Source organism: Netta rufina (genome assembly GCF_964035555.1).
Source record: "Netta rufina genome assembly, chromosome: 6".
In the NCBI taxonomy this organism is placed as follows: Eukaryota; Metazoa; Chordata; class Aves; order Anseriformes; family Anatidae; genus Netta; species Netta rufina.
In genome coordinates, this window is record NC_140129.1 from 14,963,463 (window position 1) to 14,982,018 (window position 18,556).

At 40.9% G+C, this 18,556-nt stretch overlaps 1 protein-coding gene across 1 annotated transcript in view; it reads right to left on the reverse strand.

The window, feature by feature from the left end:
- The window catches only part of NBEAL1 (neurobeachin like 1), an 84,197-nt gene extending 75,365 nt beyond the window's left edge, over window positions 1-8,832 (reverse strand). The window contains exons 1-2 of the mRNA XM_084289310.1: window positions 8,765-8,832; window positions 8,036-8,335 (exon numbers count right to left, since the gene is read on the reverse strand). Of these exons, the coding sequence (XP_084145436.1) occupies window positions 8,036-8,086 (51 nt within the window). The 5' untranslated portion in view covers window positions 8,087-8,335; window positions 8,765-8,832. The remainder of the gene's footprint in view (window positions 1-8,035; window positions 8,336-8,764) is intronic.
- Window positions 8,833-18,556: the final 9,724 nt, after the last annotated feature.

An 18,556-nucleotide genomic window follows, 5' to 3' on the forward strand; every position in this document is an offset into this window, starting at 1 on the left:
AACTCCGTAATTAAAGAAGCTCTTTTTCATGGCAGCTGTTCAGCCTTTCTAAAGCCTGTAAATATTTTAACAGTATCTATTGACAACATTTGGATTCAGGCATTAAGCTCCAATGCTGTTCAATGGGCAGTTGGCAAGCCTTCCTCCCAGTTCCATTTGTGTATTAGAGCACAAACACACTGCACATTTGAGTTGATCCTGCAATATTATTTTATCAGGACACATGCTGTCCCCAGATCTGAATCAGATGATCCATTGAAAAGTGCCATACCTCAGATACCACACAACAGCCCAACGTTTCCTGTATTTACTCTTATAGTACATCACACAGAACCAGAAGGCTGTTTTTCTTGCACTGTGATAAATCAATCCCTGGAAGAGACACTGAATTCTTTCAATTCATTAAAAGTTTCCTCTGAAATATTTTCTACATTTGCTGGTATGTTTTGAACTGGATGTTTCTCATTAAAACTGTAAAGCAGCTACATGTACGTATTGTGAAATATATAATAATACAGAACAAAAATAATTTCCCTGTAGCTAGCAAAATGCTAGGGTTTTCTAACATTTCTGTTCTGTTTAGATATATCTGCTGTCTCATCTCAATCTGAAGCCTGCGTTATCTGTGGCAGAGTCCCTGTTCTGGTTCGAACAACTGTCAACACCAGCACTAATTATGTTAGCTCTCAAACTATGAGAAGTCCCTTTAAATAGCAGACAGTAAAATCAGAATGGAAGACCAACTGTTCCTGTTTACCTCTTATCCATTCTTAGTTTAGCATCTTCAAGGCAGAACAAGGGTAGTGTCACCAACCCACTGGCCCAAGTGACTTGGGACGTGTTCTTTTGCAAGTTACATACTCGCAGAATGGCAGAGACGTATTTAAAGCAATCTTTTATGCATAAAACATTTCATTACACAATTGTTGCATAAATCTTCATTCACTTTTTTTGGCAAAGGAATGAATTTACATGACAGTGGTCTATGAAGAGTTACTTTTACTGAACACTTAGTTTGATCAAGCATTCATCTAGCTGTTAGCTGAATACTTCTTTATCTAATGTAACAAAGGCAATATATAGCAATGTGATATGAATCACTGTCAAATCAGCAATTGCACAAGAAGGAAGACAACTGCAAGCTGAAGTCAGGATGAGATCACATTTAGGATGCAAAGGTCAGTGTTTCACAGAACTTCCAATTTAACACCAAAGATTAGGCTGTTGTTGAATTACATGCTTCTCATCACAACTAAAGACAATTTTGAAAAAAAACAAAAAACAATAAAAACACATTTTTAAAGAAAGTGTAACATCATTTAGTTGAACAAATTCAGTTCAATCATACTGTTTTATGTAGCCTTACAAGAAACTTGTCTAAAAGCTGACCTGATCATAACTTTTTTAGTGTTTAAAAATACTCTGATTTTATACAGAGATACAGGTTAAAGTCAAGCCAAATTTCACAATATTTAAGATAAACTTAATACTCCCTTATAATTTCACAATACTCCTCTGGAACTCATGTATTTGCTCTCACTTGCTGAATGCCACATGAAATCCCCATTTTTTGATGCAGGTGGCTAAGACTGAACTACAAAATATTGTCAGGAAACAATACTTCATGAATGAGTAGTGAGAGGACTGCCTGACAATACTAAAGGACCACTTGACAGCCAGTTAGTAGGTCAGCTTACCAAGTCTGTCACACCACATACTGAGGAAACTGGTACATTCTTGCTCCAAGTCAACTTTTCTTTAAATATAAAGATCATTCCAGTTTCATGTCATTTTTGGCCTAACACAAGGTGGACGATGCTAATGGAATTCCCCCCTTGAAAGGATCCAAAGGAACCTAAATTCTCACAACTTAGGATCGAATTTCTTTTAGTTCTATACAGATCTTAGTACTATGAATGCACAGAAATTACTCTTTCACAGACTCTTCTCACAGCACAGAGCATGCATTAATTTAATTGAACTGTTTAGTCCTCATAATGCCAACATAAGTTTAGCTCAAGCAAGTTAAATGTGTGTGTTTGTGTTAAAGCTCCAGCTTCAAGCATTTGCATTGCAATGGTGTTACCATCTTGGAGAAAGCCACAGAATTACAGAGAAGCTAGCACTGCCAGCACACCACTGCCTGTAGCACTTCACTCTTCACAGAGGTCTGTTCCCGACTAACAAAGAAATCGTGGTTTCCCACAGGACCACTTATTTTTATCATTCAAGTCTTATGATTCCTGTGAGGCACCCTATAAGGACCCAGAATCTCACTGGAGATTCTTCCCAGACGAGGAAGAAAATAACTCAAATAACAGGACTTGAAATACACCAGGACATTTTTACAATACCGCATGTACTCATTTCATTATTTTTTTTTTCTGTACAGCTTTTGATCTAGAACTAAAATGCTCTCCTATAAGAAGTATGACTTCTCTTTCCATGCTGTAATATTATTTTAAAAAGGAAAGATAACTTACAGATATCGCTCACCAAACCAGAAAAAAAAGGGCAGCACATTTATCTCAATAAAATTGTATCTGGTTTAAAAAAAAAGCAATACAATGCAACATATGAAAGTACATTTCTTAAGAAGATGGGCTATCTACAAGTCAGCTCTTCTGATCACAGAAAGTGATGTGATTGTCTCAGCTGCCTGTGTTAGTAAAGACCAGAATGTTGTAATTAGCCTTATAACTGTTAATATACGGAATCTACTAATGATGCTAAGATCGAATACTCCTCCTTTGAAAGGGGAAGCACAGGCTAGAAACTGGCTGACAAACAGACAGACTCACGGCTTTCCCTTCAAGCTATTGTATCACCTATCAGATAAGGAAGTGCTGAAATGAAAGCATGACTTTACTGAAGACGAAAGATTAAGAAAAAGCCCAGGACCAATTACTGTGTGAAACCCTGCCTGGCACAATTACAATTCTGAAAGGGGAGAAAGTCGTCTTGACAGGACTCAGCTAACACAGCACCACCATCCTTTGAATAGCTAATTCTGATGATACACTATCTTGCATGCTTTTCACTAGCTGCCTAACAAAGCAGATTCGTTTTTAAAGGAGCCAACCCAGTTTAAAAGCCTTTTACAGCGCTTTCATCACATTCAAAAAACTTTGGCATGAGTCTTGACCCAGCAGCAGTGTCCTTTACACACTACAAGCCTAATCCTGAAATGATTTTAAATTACATTTTGGATTTACAATTCATCAAGTTGTCCTGGCCCCTCAGTTAAGAGCAGCACTTAATGTCTGCTTCAACCTGTTTTTATAGATATTACTTGAAAGCATCAGCTCTTCTCAGACTTTTTTGAGCTGTCAACCCTGTTTTATAGACAACTTTCAGCATATTCTTCTGAAAATTGATCATTAAGCTTTTAGGAAAAAGATTTTCACGTTGCTTTTACTGTACTACCCACAAGCCCTGTGAAATGCTCATGAAGAGCCAAGGGCTTCATATTTAAACTTCCCTTTGCAAAGCATTCAGGTTTTTTTTAGAGGCATTTGTAAGTATTCAAGTAAAGTAAGGAGTATGAAGTTGTGACATATTACTCTATACGTTTAAAGAATAAACAATTTCAAGAAAAGAATATGGTAGAGGGTTAGTGGATCTAACCATTATTATTAGGTTTTGTTTTCATGTAAGCTGCAGCTCTTGTTTCAGCATCACTTATCAGCCATTGTTCAGATTATTAAATAAACTAGATTACTGAAAATCTTCAGCTTCTAGAAAAACAAAAATTCTTTCTTCCTAGAAGATATTTTCCCCCAAACATTTATTGTCTGTTTCCTGTCCCATTCCCCCACCCCGAGTTTCCACCCAGTATAAAAATCAATCAATTTTGATCTAGTCAGAATTCTATAGTAACTATGCACACACAGTACTACTTAACCACGTTCACTTCATTGATACTCTGTATGCTACATTTTCTGCATCTATTTCAAATACATAAGATGCTAGGAAAGACCAGCTTTTAAAGACCATAAGTAACACAGTGCAAACAAAAAAAATCAAAAATCCTAACATACTTTATGTCAAGGAGTCTGAAATACCTATCAGAAAAACTGGAGAAGATGAAATGCACATGGTTAAATTATCACAGATACAATGCAGGTTGAATCTCTTTAATTTGAATCTGCAGTAAAAGTCACTTTAGAGGATAACAAGACATGAATTAATTTTGCATTCTGGTACATAATTAACATCTAAGAAAAGGTTAATCACCTAAGATTACAACAGTAATACTGTTACAGCTATGCTGGTCTAAGAATACAAGGCAAGACTGGTAGAGCAGATCTAATGGAAGAGATTACTTCAGTCACATGAACATGAAAAGGTCACAGAAACACTTCCATGAAAGCAGCCCTTTCCCTAGACTACCTCAGTTCATCCAGTAGATGGAGATTTATATCTCCTGCTATAAACTTAGCTTACTGAAGCATTTTCAGGTATCTGCTGCATACTCACTTCAGTAAGGGTTTTATGTTCCTATGTAGATGATATTTAAGGCTTCAAACTGATGATCAATAAGCTAGTGTTTGGTACTACCTTTGTCTACTTAGCCTGCTGCAGAACTTTTGCTAGTGAACTCTATAGAAAAGACTTGTGTTATCTATTCTACATTTATCTCAATTACCTCAGAAAACACACAGTCCTCCATTCAGATGAAAGACAGCAGCTTGCATTCATATCAACATTCAAGTGAGTAACAGCATTGTACATTAACAGAAAATCAAAATTAGAAAAAAAAATCACCAAAAACAATCATGACAGCAATATGCATCTTTATGCATCTTTAACATTGTTGGTTTTTTTTTTTTTCAGCAATTTTGACAGCATTTCAAAAAAGAAAAAAGAACAGAAAAAAAAAAGAAAAAGAACAACTCGAGGCAGAAACAGCTCAAACAATTAACAATACAGTGCTGTGATATTTAAGTCCCAGTGACTCAAAACTAAACTTGACTAAATTTAATGAGCTTCTAAACTGCTTCCAGGCAACACCAAAAGCACTGTCAGTCACGTGTGGCTATGACTTTCATCGGGCATCTAAACAGCAGACAAATCTGCAGCTTTGTAGCTACTGGCCTATAGAGCACAGCTTTTAAAGGAACAGAATCACAGAGGGAAAAAAAGCACCACCACCAAAACTAACATTAGAAACTGCCAGATGAAAAACAACAGAACACCAACTAAAACCAAACTTTTGCAGCGATCAAAACACAACTTTAAGATAAAAAAATAAAACAGTACATCACACGCAATATCGTTCAAAGACTGCTTCTGTAGACATGCTGGCTACATGCTGATGTCTGCCCAAGTCTCCAATTGCTGATAGTGCACAAACTTCAATGAAAATACAGAGAGCCCCTCCTAATGTTACTTTGCACAAAAGTAAGTGTTGCAGCTTGTGCTTGTCACTGCACTGGGATGTAAAGTGATCACAGAACAAGAACTGTTACTGGGATTAATGGTAAAATACTAACACTATCTATCATCCACCACTTTAAAACAGTAAGAAGTTTAGAAGTTTTGTTGCTGTAGCACACAGTGCTGTATTTTACATACTATTACTGAGAGCCTGATCACCTGAAAAAGACAAACTAAAAGGCTAGTTATTATTGCCAATGTCAGGCATCACAGAAAAAAAAAAAAAAAAAAAAAAGAAAAGGATTTCACTGTTGCTTTAGCTAACAAGGCTGCAATCCCCAAAGCTGTACACTGGAGATATGTGAACTCGAGATCATTTACTCAGATGTTTCTGTAGTTTGGAGACATCTTGCCTTTCCAGAAGAAGGCTGTCAGCCACAACGAAGTCACCTGCAGGTTATGGAGCTACACTTCTAACTTTATCGTGTTACTGGTGATTACTGCTACATCTTCCCATTGTGCTATATGCTCTAAGGAAAGCCAAGTACAGCACATTCTAGATGATCCTGATGTATGACTGACTGAACAATCTTATTTACGTTACAACTGCACAACACTTTACACCCTAACACCTAAACTGCTTCAGTTGCTCTTAACTCCACAAAACTCAACCCAAAACAGAATACTTTTTTTCTGGTGCCTGCCTCAAGCAGAGAGAGAAATCATTTTAACCTGAATGAGATAGATAGATATATATATAGAGAGAGAGAGAAATAAATAAATAAAGGTTGTGTGCCCAGCTTTTTTGGAAGAAGTGAAGACTGTTTTTGGAGTCACTCTCGTTGCCTGGAAATTTCAAGCTGTTTTTTTATAGCATAAATATTTCTACTTGAGAAAAAAATATATAAATCCATGTAATTGTGCCCGTAACATATAATCCTAGAAGGAAAAAAAAAAATCAAACAAAATCCCAAAAGTGAAGTCTCTGACAGCTTACAATGGCTGAGTACATCAGAAGTTTTGTTTGTTTGTTTTCCTGTTAGGGTCTAAATAAGTCTATTCCTGCCATGTTAGTGCAAACCAGAGGACACATTCATCGTTCCTATTAAGAAACTGAGCATCCTCTTACTGATCTGAAGCATACACTGTATACCTTCCATTTCCGTGTTGTCTGTATGCCAGCAAGAAGGTTGCATAAAGAAAGCTGAACTAGTTACAATTTGAATGAAACGTTCAAGCAAAGGGGGAAAAGGTGTAAGAGAGAAAAGAAATTTACGAAGAACTAGGGAAGAAAGAGACAGACTGTCTAAGCACGAAAACTCGGAGTTTGGCTCATCTCCCCAGTCCTGTCTCTCCCAAAGCTGAGGAAAGACTGGATTCTTGGAGCCTGTTCCAGGAGTCCTTGTTCTTCTCACATCGATGAACTCACTGGCAAAACATCCTTCTCCTTCAGTACTAGTCTAGTTCCCGCTGCCATTGATGTTACTACATCAGTTTAAATGGCAAAGGTCTACACAAACACATTTCAACCCAACAGATAACCCACGTGGCTATCAGTAAGATGTCACACCGTGCTGTTATGTTTGCACTAGTTTTATTTTTAACTACAAATAGAGCATTAGGGTTACAAACTCAGACAAATTAAGAAAAGCTACAATTAAGACAGCCTTGTGCAACCCTCATCCACCACTTTGTGTGCTTGTATTAAGACAGTCTGTACTTAAAATCCCGCATTCTGTGTTCTTGAGGTGGATGTTCTCTACAAATGAACCCGGAAACAGAACAAGAAAATGTTTACTCTACCCTTAATGCCTTACTGGTTTGAAAAGTTTAGGAGCCTGTGATGCATACATAATGTAAGACTGCAAAGAGAAAAGGCAAAAGGAAACCAGGGAACAAGGCCACCAAAAGCTTTCCTTGCCACAGCCACAAGGTTTCTACACAGTAGGCCGGTTCCTTCCCCAGTCTTTACATTTTGTATGTTTTTTAATGTTTCTTATTTTATGAATATCTATTTAGATAATCTGGAATCTAATTTGTGCACATACTCAGCACTTCTGGTGGCAACTCTGACCTCTGCTTTAAACATAGGAATTGCTTTACACTATGAAGTACAAATAGAGACAAGACAGTATTTTAATAACATTCCTGTTAGGTGAACGAAGTTCATTACTATTAATTACTTTGATGTTATGTTGATAACCAGCAAAGGAGTACTCAGAACTAACTTAATATATCTGCTGTTTGAGAAGGCTTTGGCTAATATAGTTTAAATAAAACTGGTCCTACACAGAAAACCCTAAGGTTAAGACCAAATACCAGACAGCAGCGGATTAAGTGAATACAATCTATCTTAATGCCACAGCTGTATGAAAAAATAATTTGTACATATGCATTCACATAGCTAAAAGGTATAGCTAAAATAAGTGCTTATGCTGAGCCATAACCCTGCACAATTCATACCTCATCACAAAAAAAGCCCAACTTGAAGAGTAAATCAAGAGCTGAAGTTGTAAATAGCGTAAGAAGTTCAGTTATACCCTTAGAGAAGCCATGCAAGTTGCTACGCAACTTCTAAGCAAAGGAATTGTGCTAAGAGATGTTACAAAAAAAATTTAAATACCCAATTTACAAATAAAAGGAAGAAGACACTTACCTTATTGCAGTAAAGCATCCAGAGCTCATACAGCCTCTCCCGGGATGCCATTCCTCCCCTTCCTCTTCTGCCTGACACCAGCGACTTCTGTTCAAGATCCTACCATGCTCCGTTCTCAAGTGCTCTTTCCGCAGTTTTTGGTTTATTATTAGTTATATCATAACCCAAGAAGAAGTCAAGGATTAAAATAACAGGGTCTCAGCCTCTCCTTTTTGGGTAAACAACGTAGCACAACACAAGAGACTGAAGACAACAGTCGAGCATGTCCGTTCTTCGCCAGGGGCACTTCGGGCGTAATCTCTGGAAGTGAAAACATACCCTTCAGGCCTGTGGGCGAGGAAGAAGGAAAAAAAAAAAAAAAAAACACACAAATCCGGACTTTAAAGCCCACAGACGACCTCGGGAACTACACGGAGGCCGGTCGCGTTGCTTTCGTGCCCGGCACTACGCTCGCTGCCTTATCCTTCTCGGAAGGAGCGAGCTGAGGGGAGGCAAGGTGGCGGCACCGCGCCTCGCCCGCCCGCCACAGGGCACGCCACGGCCCCGGCTCGGCAGCCGCAGCCCTAGCCCCGGGCTCCACAGCCGGCCGCAGAGCCCGGCAAGCCGAGGCGGCGGCTGCCCCAACACCGCCGCCGGCCGCGGCCTTTTCCGTTCCCCGCGGGAGAAGCCCAGCGCCGCGCTTCGCCGCCGCCTCCCGGGCCAGCCCCGCCGCCCCTCGCCGCCACCTACCGCGCCCACGACCTCTCCCGGCTCCCCCCCCGCACCACCGCGGCCTCTCCCCGCAGCCTACCCGGGCCACGGCGGGGGACGACCGGGCAACGCCGGGCTGTGGAGGGGGCCGGGCCTCGCCACATCGCCCGCCCCGCCCGCATTCCGGCACACGCCCCGGGCCGCCGCCGGGGGGCGGGCAGCCCGCGGCCGCCATCTTGGCCGCGCCGGCCGGGCACGGCCTCCCTGCGGGCGGAGCGCCCGGGGCTGGGCTCCTGAGGGAGACTGTACCTCACACACACACAGCTCGCGTAGAGAGAGAGCACTCCTAAAATGACAGATTTCTAAAAGAATTGTGAAAAGGCTTCCCTCTGCTTACTGGTGTGGCCCTTCTCAAGCACATCAGCAGTGTGCTGAACAACCCAAGGCAGGACACGCACAGCAAAGGGCTTTTCCTGCGTGCTGCTTCCATAACATGACACTTCCAGTGCTGCTGGAGGGATCTCCCGGACAGTGAGGCACACGGGCACCCCTCCATCCATCTGCTCCCTCAGAAAGTGAGGCTGGAGATAAATCAGGGCAAGGCAGCTGCAAGGAGACATCTTCTAGGGGCAGCATTTTTTTCCCTGTGTTCTGTCAGGAGAATCCCATCCCTACGATCCCAAGGCTTCAGCTCTACTCCTGCCACCCTTTCGTCTCACCCAGGTAAATCTCAGGCAGCTTCACTTGAAGCAGAACTCACCATTCCCTGTATAGTCAATTCATTTGTAGGGGATTTCCACAGCTCTCCAATGGTTCATGGTGTATTTGGAAACCCCCTGCAAAGGAATTCATTGATTGTGCTACGTAGTCGTATCATCTGCTGTATAAAAAATTGCTAGAGTTGGATATGTGTTACGAAGAGCACAGATAGTTTGAGATCAATCCCTGCACATACCTTTGATTGCTTTATTCTTCAAGAAGTTTCCCTGTAAACATTTAAGAACTGATCAATGCTCGGTGTTAGGCCATGCCAATCAGCAGTGCAAGTGTAGAAGTATATTTCCCTGCAACATCTGAACATAGTTCTTGCCATGGGTGGAAGGAAACTGACAAAAAAACAAAACAAAAACAAAAAAACACCACAAACACTCTAAAATTATATTTAGTTGTGTCATACATGTGTTTTGGTTCTCAGTACTAGCCACAATGCTCTCCCACCTTGAGGTTGCTATGTGATTTTTTTTTTCAGTCAATAAAAAAAAACAAGTTCAGAGTCCAGTACTATCCTCAGAGCAGGGTCTGCTATGCTTAAAGTACCTCAGACCCCTGCCCAAAGGCAGTCTTCAGGAAGGGGGGACATCCCACCTCCTCCCTGAAGAACTTACCTCAGGGCTTGAGTTACGCTGGCAGCTCCTCCCTGACAGCCAACCTGCGTCGCCTGTAGAGTAAATGCAAGTCAGTATTATTTGTCCTTTCACAATAACGAGGTGAAAAACAAGCTCTTTGTAACATGCTTTGACATTTAAGAGTTATTTCATCTTCTTAGTGTCTTTTCTAGAATACACAAAAGCTTATTTCAAGCTTTCCTTACAACTTGCTTCTTTTGAGGCCTATGGAACACTAAATACAAACTCAAACTTTCTTTGAGATATTGCTCTATTTTCTTTTATTACTAATTTTTGTAAGTGATAATACCTGTTCCCACATACAAAATACTGCAGTAGGCCTCAAGGAAGCAACAGGCTTACACAATAATAAAAATGTGATACACCTGCCTTATTAAGTACTTCCACCCACCTAATTGAGATGCTCACAGACTATAAAGCAGCCATTTTCCCCTCTGTTAAAGCTCTAGAAGTATAGTAGATCTTAACAGTTTAGGTAATGACTGATATTTTTTCCTTTTGGTACAGATATTTGGTAGGTGTTTTGTATTCACTAACTCTGTAATGAGTTTTTTATTGTGGTAGAAAAATAAGAGTTGTGTGGAAGAAGGTGGGCTACAGTTTCGTTCTTGTAGGTCTAGTATACTTTTTAGCCATGTCTTAATGCTTATCTTCAGAAAAATCTAGTTAGGGCGATAAAAGTCAAAGAACAGAGGAAAACTTTATTTTCTAGAAAAGAGTTACCACCTATAAACATACGCTTTAAAGTGTGAGTACTTACAGAGTAATCTATTTATGAAAGTTAATTGTAAACTTTTTATTGCTTGGCTGACTTTTTATCATCTTCATTTCTATAACTACGTACTAATTGCTTCATGAACCTCAAGCAGCCAGGTAAGAGGTGTTCATTTGTGTTTCATTGTCCTTGAGCTACTGTCTTGTGGTAAGTGTCTGTTTACAACAGTGGTTTTTCCCACACTCTCTTCATCACTTGTGGTTTTGTACCTTATATCTCTTTAGTAGCTGTATGTTAGTGTCTTACTACACATTGAACTTGTCAGTTAGAAAGTTTTACTGATAGAATGGGGGGAGAGAAAGATACAGGTAGGGAAAAAGGCAATAATTTGAGATCAAGAAGAGTATTACTGATAGAACTGGCTGTATTTGTTTGCAGCTTTGAACCCAGCTGTCTCCAAAGCTAAAAACCAAAAAAAAACAACAAAGAACAGACATCTTATAATAATGTTATTTCTAAGTTATATTTTTCTTTAGAAGCAAATGGGGTAGTCCATACTGACTTTCAGATAAAATCAAACAGGGTTCTTTCTAAGGCTTTTTCTAAGATCGTGCCCTGGGTCAGCAGAAGAGCTAAGATATTTGGCAGAGCTGGAATCTGAGGTTTTCCTTCATGTCTTAAGGCTGATGTATTGTTTACAAATAAAATGCTAACAATGAGAATGTGAAATATGCTCAGAAATGGACCTGGCTCTAAACTTTTCCATTTTTCTTTAGCCACAGAGTCTTGTGAGGAATCAGGGAGTAATCTTTATATTGTAAGTGGCCTTGGTATCTAGGTGTAAATCTCCAGCTACCAAAGTACCTTTTCCTGTATGTAAAGAAATAAGTATTTGTGAATCCTACTTTCTAGGCCCTCAGGCCTGGTTAACCTGGGATTGCATGTGGGGTGGCTATTGGAGAGGAGCATGCTGGCTGTTGCAAGATGCCAAGGCCTCTGAGATGGTGGTTTGCAGAGGGCAGCACAATGCTGGCTTCCCTTGAGTTTCTCTTCCTTGATTACTCAAACTGAGTGTGCACTTGTTGCAATGGGTATGGTAGCAAACTTAATCAGCATTCAGCTTTCCTTCTGTCACCATGTTCATGTTGTGCCCCAGGTAGTTTAGGACTTGTTAATTGTTTGCAGGATTTGGAAATGGGAAGGAATTTGTTTGCCCCTTGATACATAAGCTAGTATCTAAGGATTTTAGTTGCTTTTCTTTCCAAATGTTGGAGACTGGCCACAGTTGTATGTGGGAAGTGATGATCTGGCTAATAGCATTAAGTCCCTTTTGTCCTTGGTTGCACTGCTTTTATGTATTCAGGCTTAAAACATTCAGCAGACTTAACTTCAAGAAGGAATTTACCCCAGGATGGCCTGGAACCACGGTGGTTTTGTCCTCTGTACTTTCAGCTTGCTTCCCTAAGGGACCTTCAATATAACGAATTCTGTTGTAAGGGCCTGGGCAGTAGTTTGATCTCTTTTACTCCTTTTCTGTATCAGGAGCTTCTTTACTAGAAGCCTTAAATCTGAAGTTGTGCTGGGAGTGTTCTTGTATGTGGTGCACTTCCAGACTAGTTAGTATGCAATAATAGAGACTGTTCTCCTTCAAAACTGGAACTGGCTTCTCATGCAAAGAAAACCACCTCTTTGTATCTACCATATTATTGCCAGTGCTCAGTAATGCTTACATGTCAGATCATTCTGGTTTGGTTAAGAAGTCATTCAACAAATGATTTCATTATGTTCCAGTGCTTAGAAGGTCTACTGTTACTCCTGAAAACATTTAGTGCCAAAAAAAACCCACCCAACAACATGGCAGCAGTCAGGGGTTGTGAATGTGTAGGTATTGGCAGTCTGTGGCAAGCTGTCTGGACTCCTTACCTTCTCTGATGGCAGGGTAAGGCTGTTTGGAGAATGTGAGCTAAATAAATTTACAGCCTGTGGGCCCCCTGTCAGGTTAACTTCCTCTTGGCTTGGGAAGGACCCATATAAAGGGAAGCAACTGAAGGTAAATGGGCTCAGGAAAGCTCCAATGCTGCTAAAGGTGGTGTTCTTGCAAGATGTTAGTGTTGTGGTCTCCCAGAAGCAGGGCTGTTGGCTGCAGCACAGTACCTCCCTCTGAGTGAGGTGTGAAACCTGCCCTCTGCCCATGTGAATCCTCCAAGGGCTCTGCTAAACCAACTTTGGACACAGAAAGGGCATACAGACCTGAATGATGACCAGTGTTGTAAAACGGGAAAGCAGAGTTTTTAGAAGATCCTGCAGTGTTGTGTAAACAGAATGTTGGTAAAGTATGTGTGAGATTTCTGGGGGCCCACCTGCATACTGAAAGGGTTGTAGACTCCTAGCATAATGGGGCTCTCTTCTAGTTTCTGACCTGAGACCCTAGGGAAAGCTACTCCTTCTCCCTGCTACTGAGGGTCAGCAGGAGTTCATGCCTACAAAGTGTGAGGTCCTGGCTAAACAAAGGAGCACACTGTAAGCCCTGATCAGGAAATGGGAGCTCTGCAGTCTTGCACAGAACTGCCTGATTTGATGCCAAATGGCAACAGGAACTGTTGGGCACTATGACTTTTTTCATCATGAAGAAGTGATTAAGCAACTGAAGTTTATTTTGGTATCAGAGTGTCAAATAGTCATTTACAGAAGTAATTGGTCAATATTGCAAATACTGTAAATGCTTCTCTCTGGCTGAAGTCAGAGACCTAGTGTTACCACTGAAAGGTGGCTGGGCAGTACCTCTCTGATGAAAGTGGCTATGAACGTACTACTTGAACTGTTTTTGAGAGTAGCATAGCTTTTATGGGGCCCTTTAAGATGTAAGGTATGCCCTATAGTAAATTCAAGCATAGTGCTGATCCCATGGGTTCAGTTGCAGGTAGGATTTGTTGGTGTATTCTTTTCCTGATCATAAATTAAGAATGTATTTAATTTTTTTCCACTAGGGTCTGAGAAAATACTTTTCTTCAGAGGTGCTTTTTTTTTTTTTTTTGATTTGGGACTGCAGATAAAAATTCAGCTTGGCAATTTAGATGCAGATTTCTTCTGTGCTTGGGCATCACTCAGTGTTGGCTCATCTCCACTGGCTGCAGGGCAACTGCTCCTACCAGTAAAGCAAGGACAGGTTTTGAAACCCACCACAGTCACCAGATAGTTTCTGACTGCTGGGCTTTCAGTCGAAGGCTTAAAAGCATTGCAAGAAATAGGAGCCTAGCCCACATAGGCTCTAGAACTCCTTGGCCTTAATAAAGCACTAATGGCACTACTCAGAGGAGTGTAGCTTAAGGAACTGCTGATTAGGAAATGTCCAGTGTTGGCTGAAAGGATCCAACTCTGGCAGTCATGGTGCCCCAGTCACTGAATTGCCTGTACTTGCCAGGCTGCAGGAGGTGCTGCGGTCTCCGGAACTGTAGCTGCTCATTTAAAAAAAAAAAAAAAAAAACAAAACACCTTTCTTTAGGGATGTGATGAGACAGGATGTCCCCGCAGTTGTTCTCTTGCAGAGAAGGGCAGTCACTCCTGAACTCCAGCATCCTGCCTCTGAAGTCATTCCTCTCATAGGTCTGTAGCTGGCTGTGCTCCTGGGGCTGCAAAAGCAAATCCAAATGTGGTTGCTTGGGATGTCAAGCAGCAGTTTGCAGGTGCATTCCGGATGCTAGTAGCACAGCAGTGAATAGCCACTGATGTGTGGAGAAACATAAGTTTAGTCAAATCTGACTGGGCCCTGATACATAAAGCAGCACTATTGTGGGTCCTTTTTCTCTCTGGTGAGAGCAGGACTGCTGCTGCTTTGGAAGAGTTGCAGTAGGGCAGGGAGCACAAGTGGGGACTACCTGAGATCACTACAATGCAGCTATTGTGCAGTTAGGAAATAAAGGAATTAGGTCTCCTACATCTGGACTGTGCTAAAGCTTTCATCTCTTCTAATGATGCAGGAACAAAACAAGATCATTGTGATCAAGTTAATTATTGAGCACTCCAGGTCTTAGTGGGCAGCAGTATTTTAGTAGCAGTGACATTGGGTTAGAGAAATTTAAATCAAGTGGCATTGTCTTGTGATATTACATTTGTTTGAAATACAGCACTTCAACCTTATTTTCCTGTATATCTTAGAAGTATAAAAATAGGTGAAGCTTTAGGTCTCTTTCAGCAGCTGACAAACTCAAAGGAAAACCAGACAAAAATTAAAACAATGTTTCTGTGTTTGAAAGCTTCCAAGTACACTAAAGCCTTTCTTCAAGTCAAGTTCTAGAAGGCCTAGGTAACAAACTAACATTTGGCATTTCCTCTCTGTTATTGACAGACTACTGAATGATCTTTACAAACACGCTTATCCCCAAGGAGTTATATGTGGACTAGGTTGTTTGTCAGTGCTCTGTTCATTTGCTGTTCATACCTTTGCCATTTTTGCCAGGGTTTAACTGTGAGACTTGAGCTTGTGGGAGGAGCTAGCAGTCCTTTATATAAAAGGTACAGTGCTGCATCCAGAGGAATAGGATATATATATATATTTTATTCTTTAGAAAGAATAGATGTGTTTTCCTCTCTGTTGGCTTTCTCTAAAAAAAAAAAAGGCAAAAACAGTAGATTCTGGGGTACCAACTTTGTAACCCTCAGTAAGCAGAGGATCAAAGCGAAGAGTAAGTCAAGTGATATTTCCTTTGTTTTACTGATGGGAACATGTGCAAGAGAAAGTGCTGGAACTGCTGTGTCTGAATTGCCTCATGTCACTTTATTTTTAATCTCTCCCTGTTCCTTCATTATATGAGACAAAGGCTTTCTAAAGCATATGGATTCCTGGTGACTTTGCTGTAAAACAACTATCAGAGTGTGCTAATAAAAACTGCCCTGGCTTTCAACAGCCTTCAGAACCTGTGGGTTCATCTTAGACTTGAGCCAAAATATCTGCAGTCACACAGTATCTGTGATGTGAGGAGCCTGGTTATTCACATCTTCCAACTGCCTGCAACTGGTATGTTGTTGTGACAGCTGTTTTTTACATGGAGACTTGAGTTTTTCTGGGGTGCAAAAGCACTCAGTGTAAGCTGGAGAAAACACCCTGCAGGCCAACAACTGTAGTGCCTTCCACCAACCATAAAATAAGTTTATGTAAACTCAGAAGACTTGTTGACAAAAACTTGGATGCTATCTGTGAATTGCCAGTACTCCTCTCCCTCTCTAGCACCCTTTTTCTTTACTTAATGTGAGCTTGACATTCTCTGAGCATTTGCAAACAAAAGCAAGTAAAACCTCCCAATGCTTCTTGAAAACCAGGTGTTTTCAGGTGGAGAACTTGAGTCATTTACTCTGAAAATTGTAGGACAGGGCAGTCAGGAATCCAGGTACCCTGACTATCCCTCTGATCACTGAGTAACACACTTCTGTTCATTCTTGCCTTTGCCAAAAGGAATGCCAATGTGTAGCGTACACATCACTACAGAGCCGTGTTTCTCAATTGCACTAATGGAGCTAGATACTTTGGAGTACATCAGCATATTGTAATTGCCATCTGCAGAGCTGGTCTGTTTTCCTTCATTTCAGTCTTGCTGAAAGCAAAGACTGAAATTTTGATTCTGAGCAGGCAAGCAGATAACTGTGCTTGAACTGATGTTATTTTGCAAACCTGTGTTAGTAAATTAACCCAAGCATGGTGGCACGTCCATTTGCAGTTCCTACAAATGCACAGTATTCAGCATTTGTGAACAAGAGGAAATACTTTTTCAAACCTCTGCCTTGGGAGCTGAATGTTTCATGCTCCATTGCTCTTTGGCTGAAGAATGGTGTTCTGCAAACCAGATGATTGTGGCAGCTGGACAGCCTACTTTGTGCAATAAGGAAGGGCAGGCAGGAGGACAGAGCGTTCCATGTACAAAAGAAAGGAAGGTAAGGGTAAGACACTATTTGCCTCCTCAGTGTTGCCAGGGAAAGGTTTGTGAAGCTCACTAACAGGTTGTTATTGCTAATGGGTTGTATTTGAGTGTGAGACAATGGATAAATGAGGCCTCTGGTACAGCAAGTAGAAAAATGGATTTTAAGCAGTCTGCCTCACTGCTGTAGGAGTTGCTTGGCTTTATTAAAGGACTCCATTAACTGAGTGTTTACCAAGTAAAACAAATAAAAGCCAGCCATTTAAAGCCCAGATGAAATGACTTAAAGATGTAGATAAAGTTACAGGGTGTCCTGGTGATTCAGTTCTTTCTACTGCTTTCTCTTTCCAAATCTCCAGCACTTTGATAAAGAGGGTCAGTATACCTCTAACTGTGCATGAAAGTCACTTGGAGGGAGCAGGGGATATTTAGAACCTACTAGCCAAATTAGGGAGAGGTTAAGATGTGAGATCCCCTAACTGTGTTTTGTTACATTTTATGATGGCTCTCATTCATTACTGCACAGAGTGCCTGCTGGCACAGAATTCAGGTGATTAGTAAGCATATATGTAATTACCTGAAGGATAATTAATGCTGCAGTAGACTTTCCCCAGCACAACAGGATGTGGTCCTGTTTCTAATCCACTCTGGTATGCTTATGTCATTCCTTCTGCATGCCGAATAGCCTGGCAACTGAGGGATTTGGCTGGATCTCCTGCCAGAGCAGATCAGTGCAGCTCTGAAGTTGGTAGAGGCAGTGTGACTGACGCCAGCTGATCGCCTAGCTCGTGAAGTACGGGTTCACTGAAAGGTGCTTCATATAGGTGGTGTGATTTAAGGAGTTAAAATAATTTCTGGAGGAAACTGAGTACAGCTGGGACTGGGGTGGCAAGCATTGCTGGACTAGTGGTAGCATGGAGTAGCTTGTTTGTACCATGGGGTGTAAAGAATTTGATGCCAAATACAGTGTTCACTTTGTTCTGTGTTCCACTTCATCCTTCTGTCCTTTTTCACCTCAGTATATCACTGGATATAACTATTAATAGATCTGATTCCCTCATCTTATTTTTTCCTCAATTTTACATGTTCTGATCTAGGAATGGGTGCCAGTTCTATGGAGTCTGGTTAGCAATATGCAGTCAGACCTTTAACATTTATTTAATGTACTCTGAAGAAGCTGGATAATTAGTAGTTTTTTTGTAGGTGTTATCCCTTTCCTCTGAAAACGCAAAAGAAATCAGATTTCACTCTGGACTGCACAGCTATAATTCATTTGTAGTATTGTAGGAACATTAGTTTGAACAAGGATTTTGGAATGCAGTCACTGTTTACTTAGCATGGGAGCAATAACTTGGTGCAAGTCAACCAACCTCCGCAAAGAGCATTTTGGTATTTACTGCATCATAGCAAAGGAATCTTTTGTATTCCCCAGGTTTCAGCCTGAAGTTGAGCATCTCATACAAGATTCAAGAATCATCTAAAACACTGAGGGAATAGGTCTCAGGGAGAGGGCTGTCTTCTTCTTGGGCTGATGGGCAAGCATCAGTGAGTTCATTTGACCTTGGAAGCTGCCTATTTCATAAAACTAAATCTTATGGGAAACAGATCTTAGCAGTGGCAAACATAGCAGAAATGTATGAAAGACTGGAATTTAACTCTCTGATATTACTGAACAGTTTTTCTGCAGAGCTATGAGAAGCATGGGTATGTAGGGTACTTCCATAGTTGGTAAGATACTATACAGTGTAACCCAGAGCAGTGGAAGTGCTTTAACAAGTACTAATTCTTTGTTACGATTCAA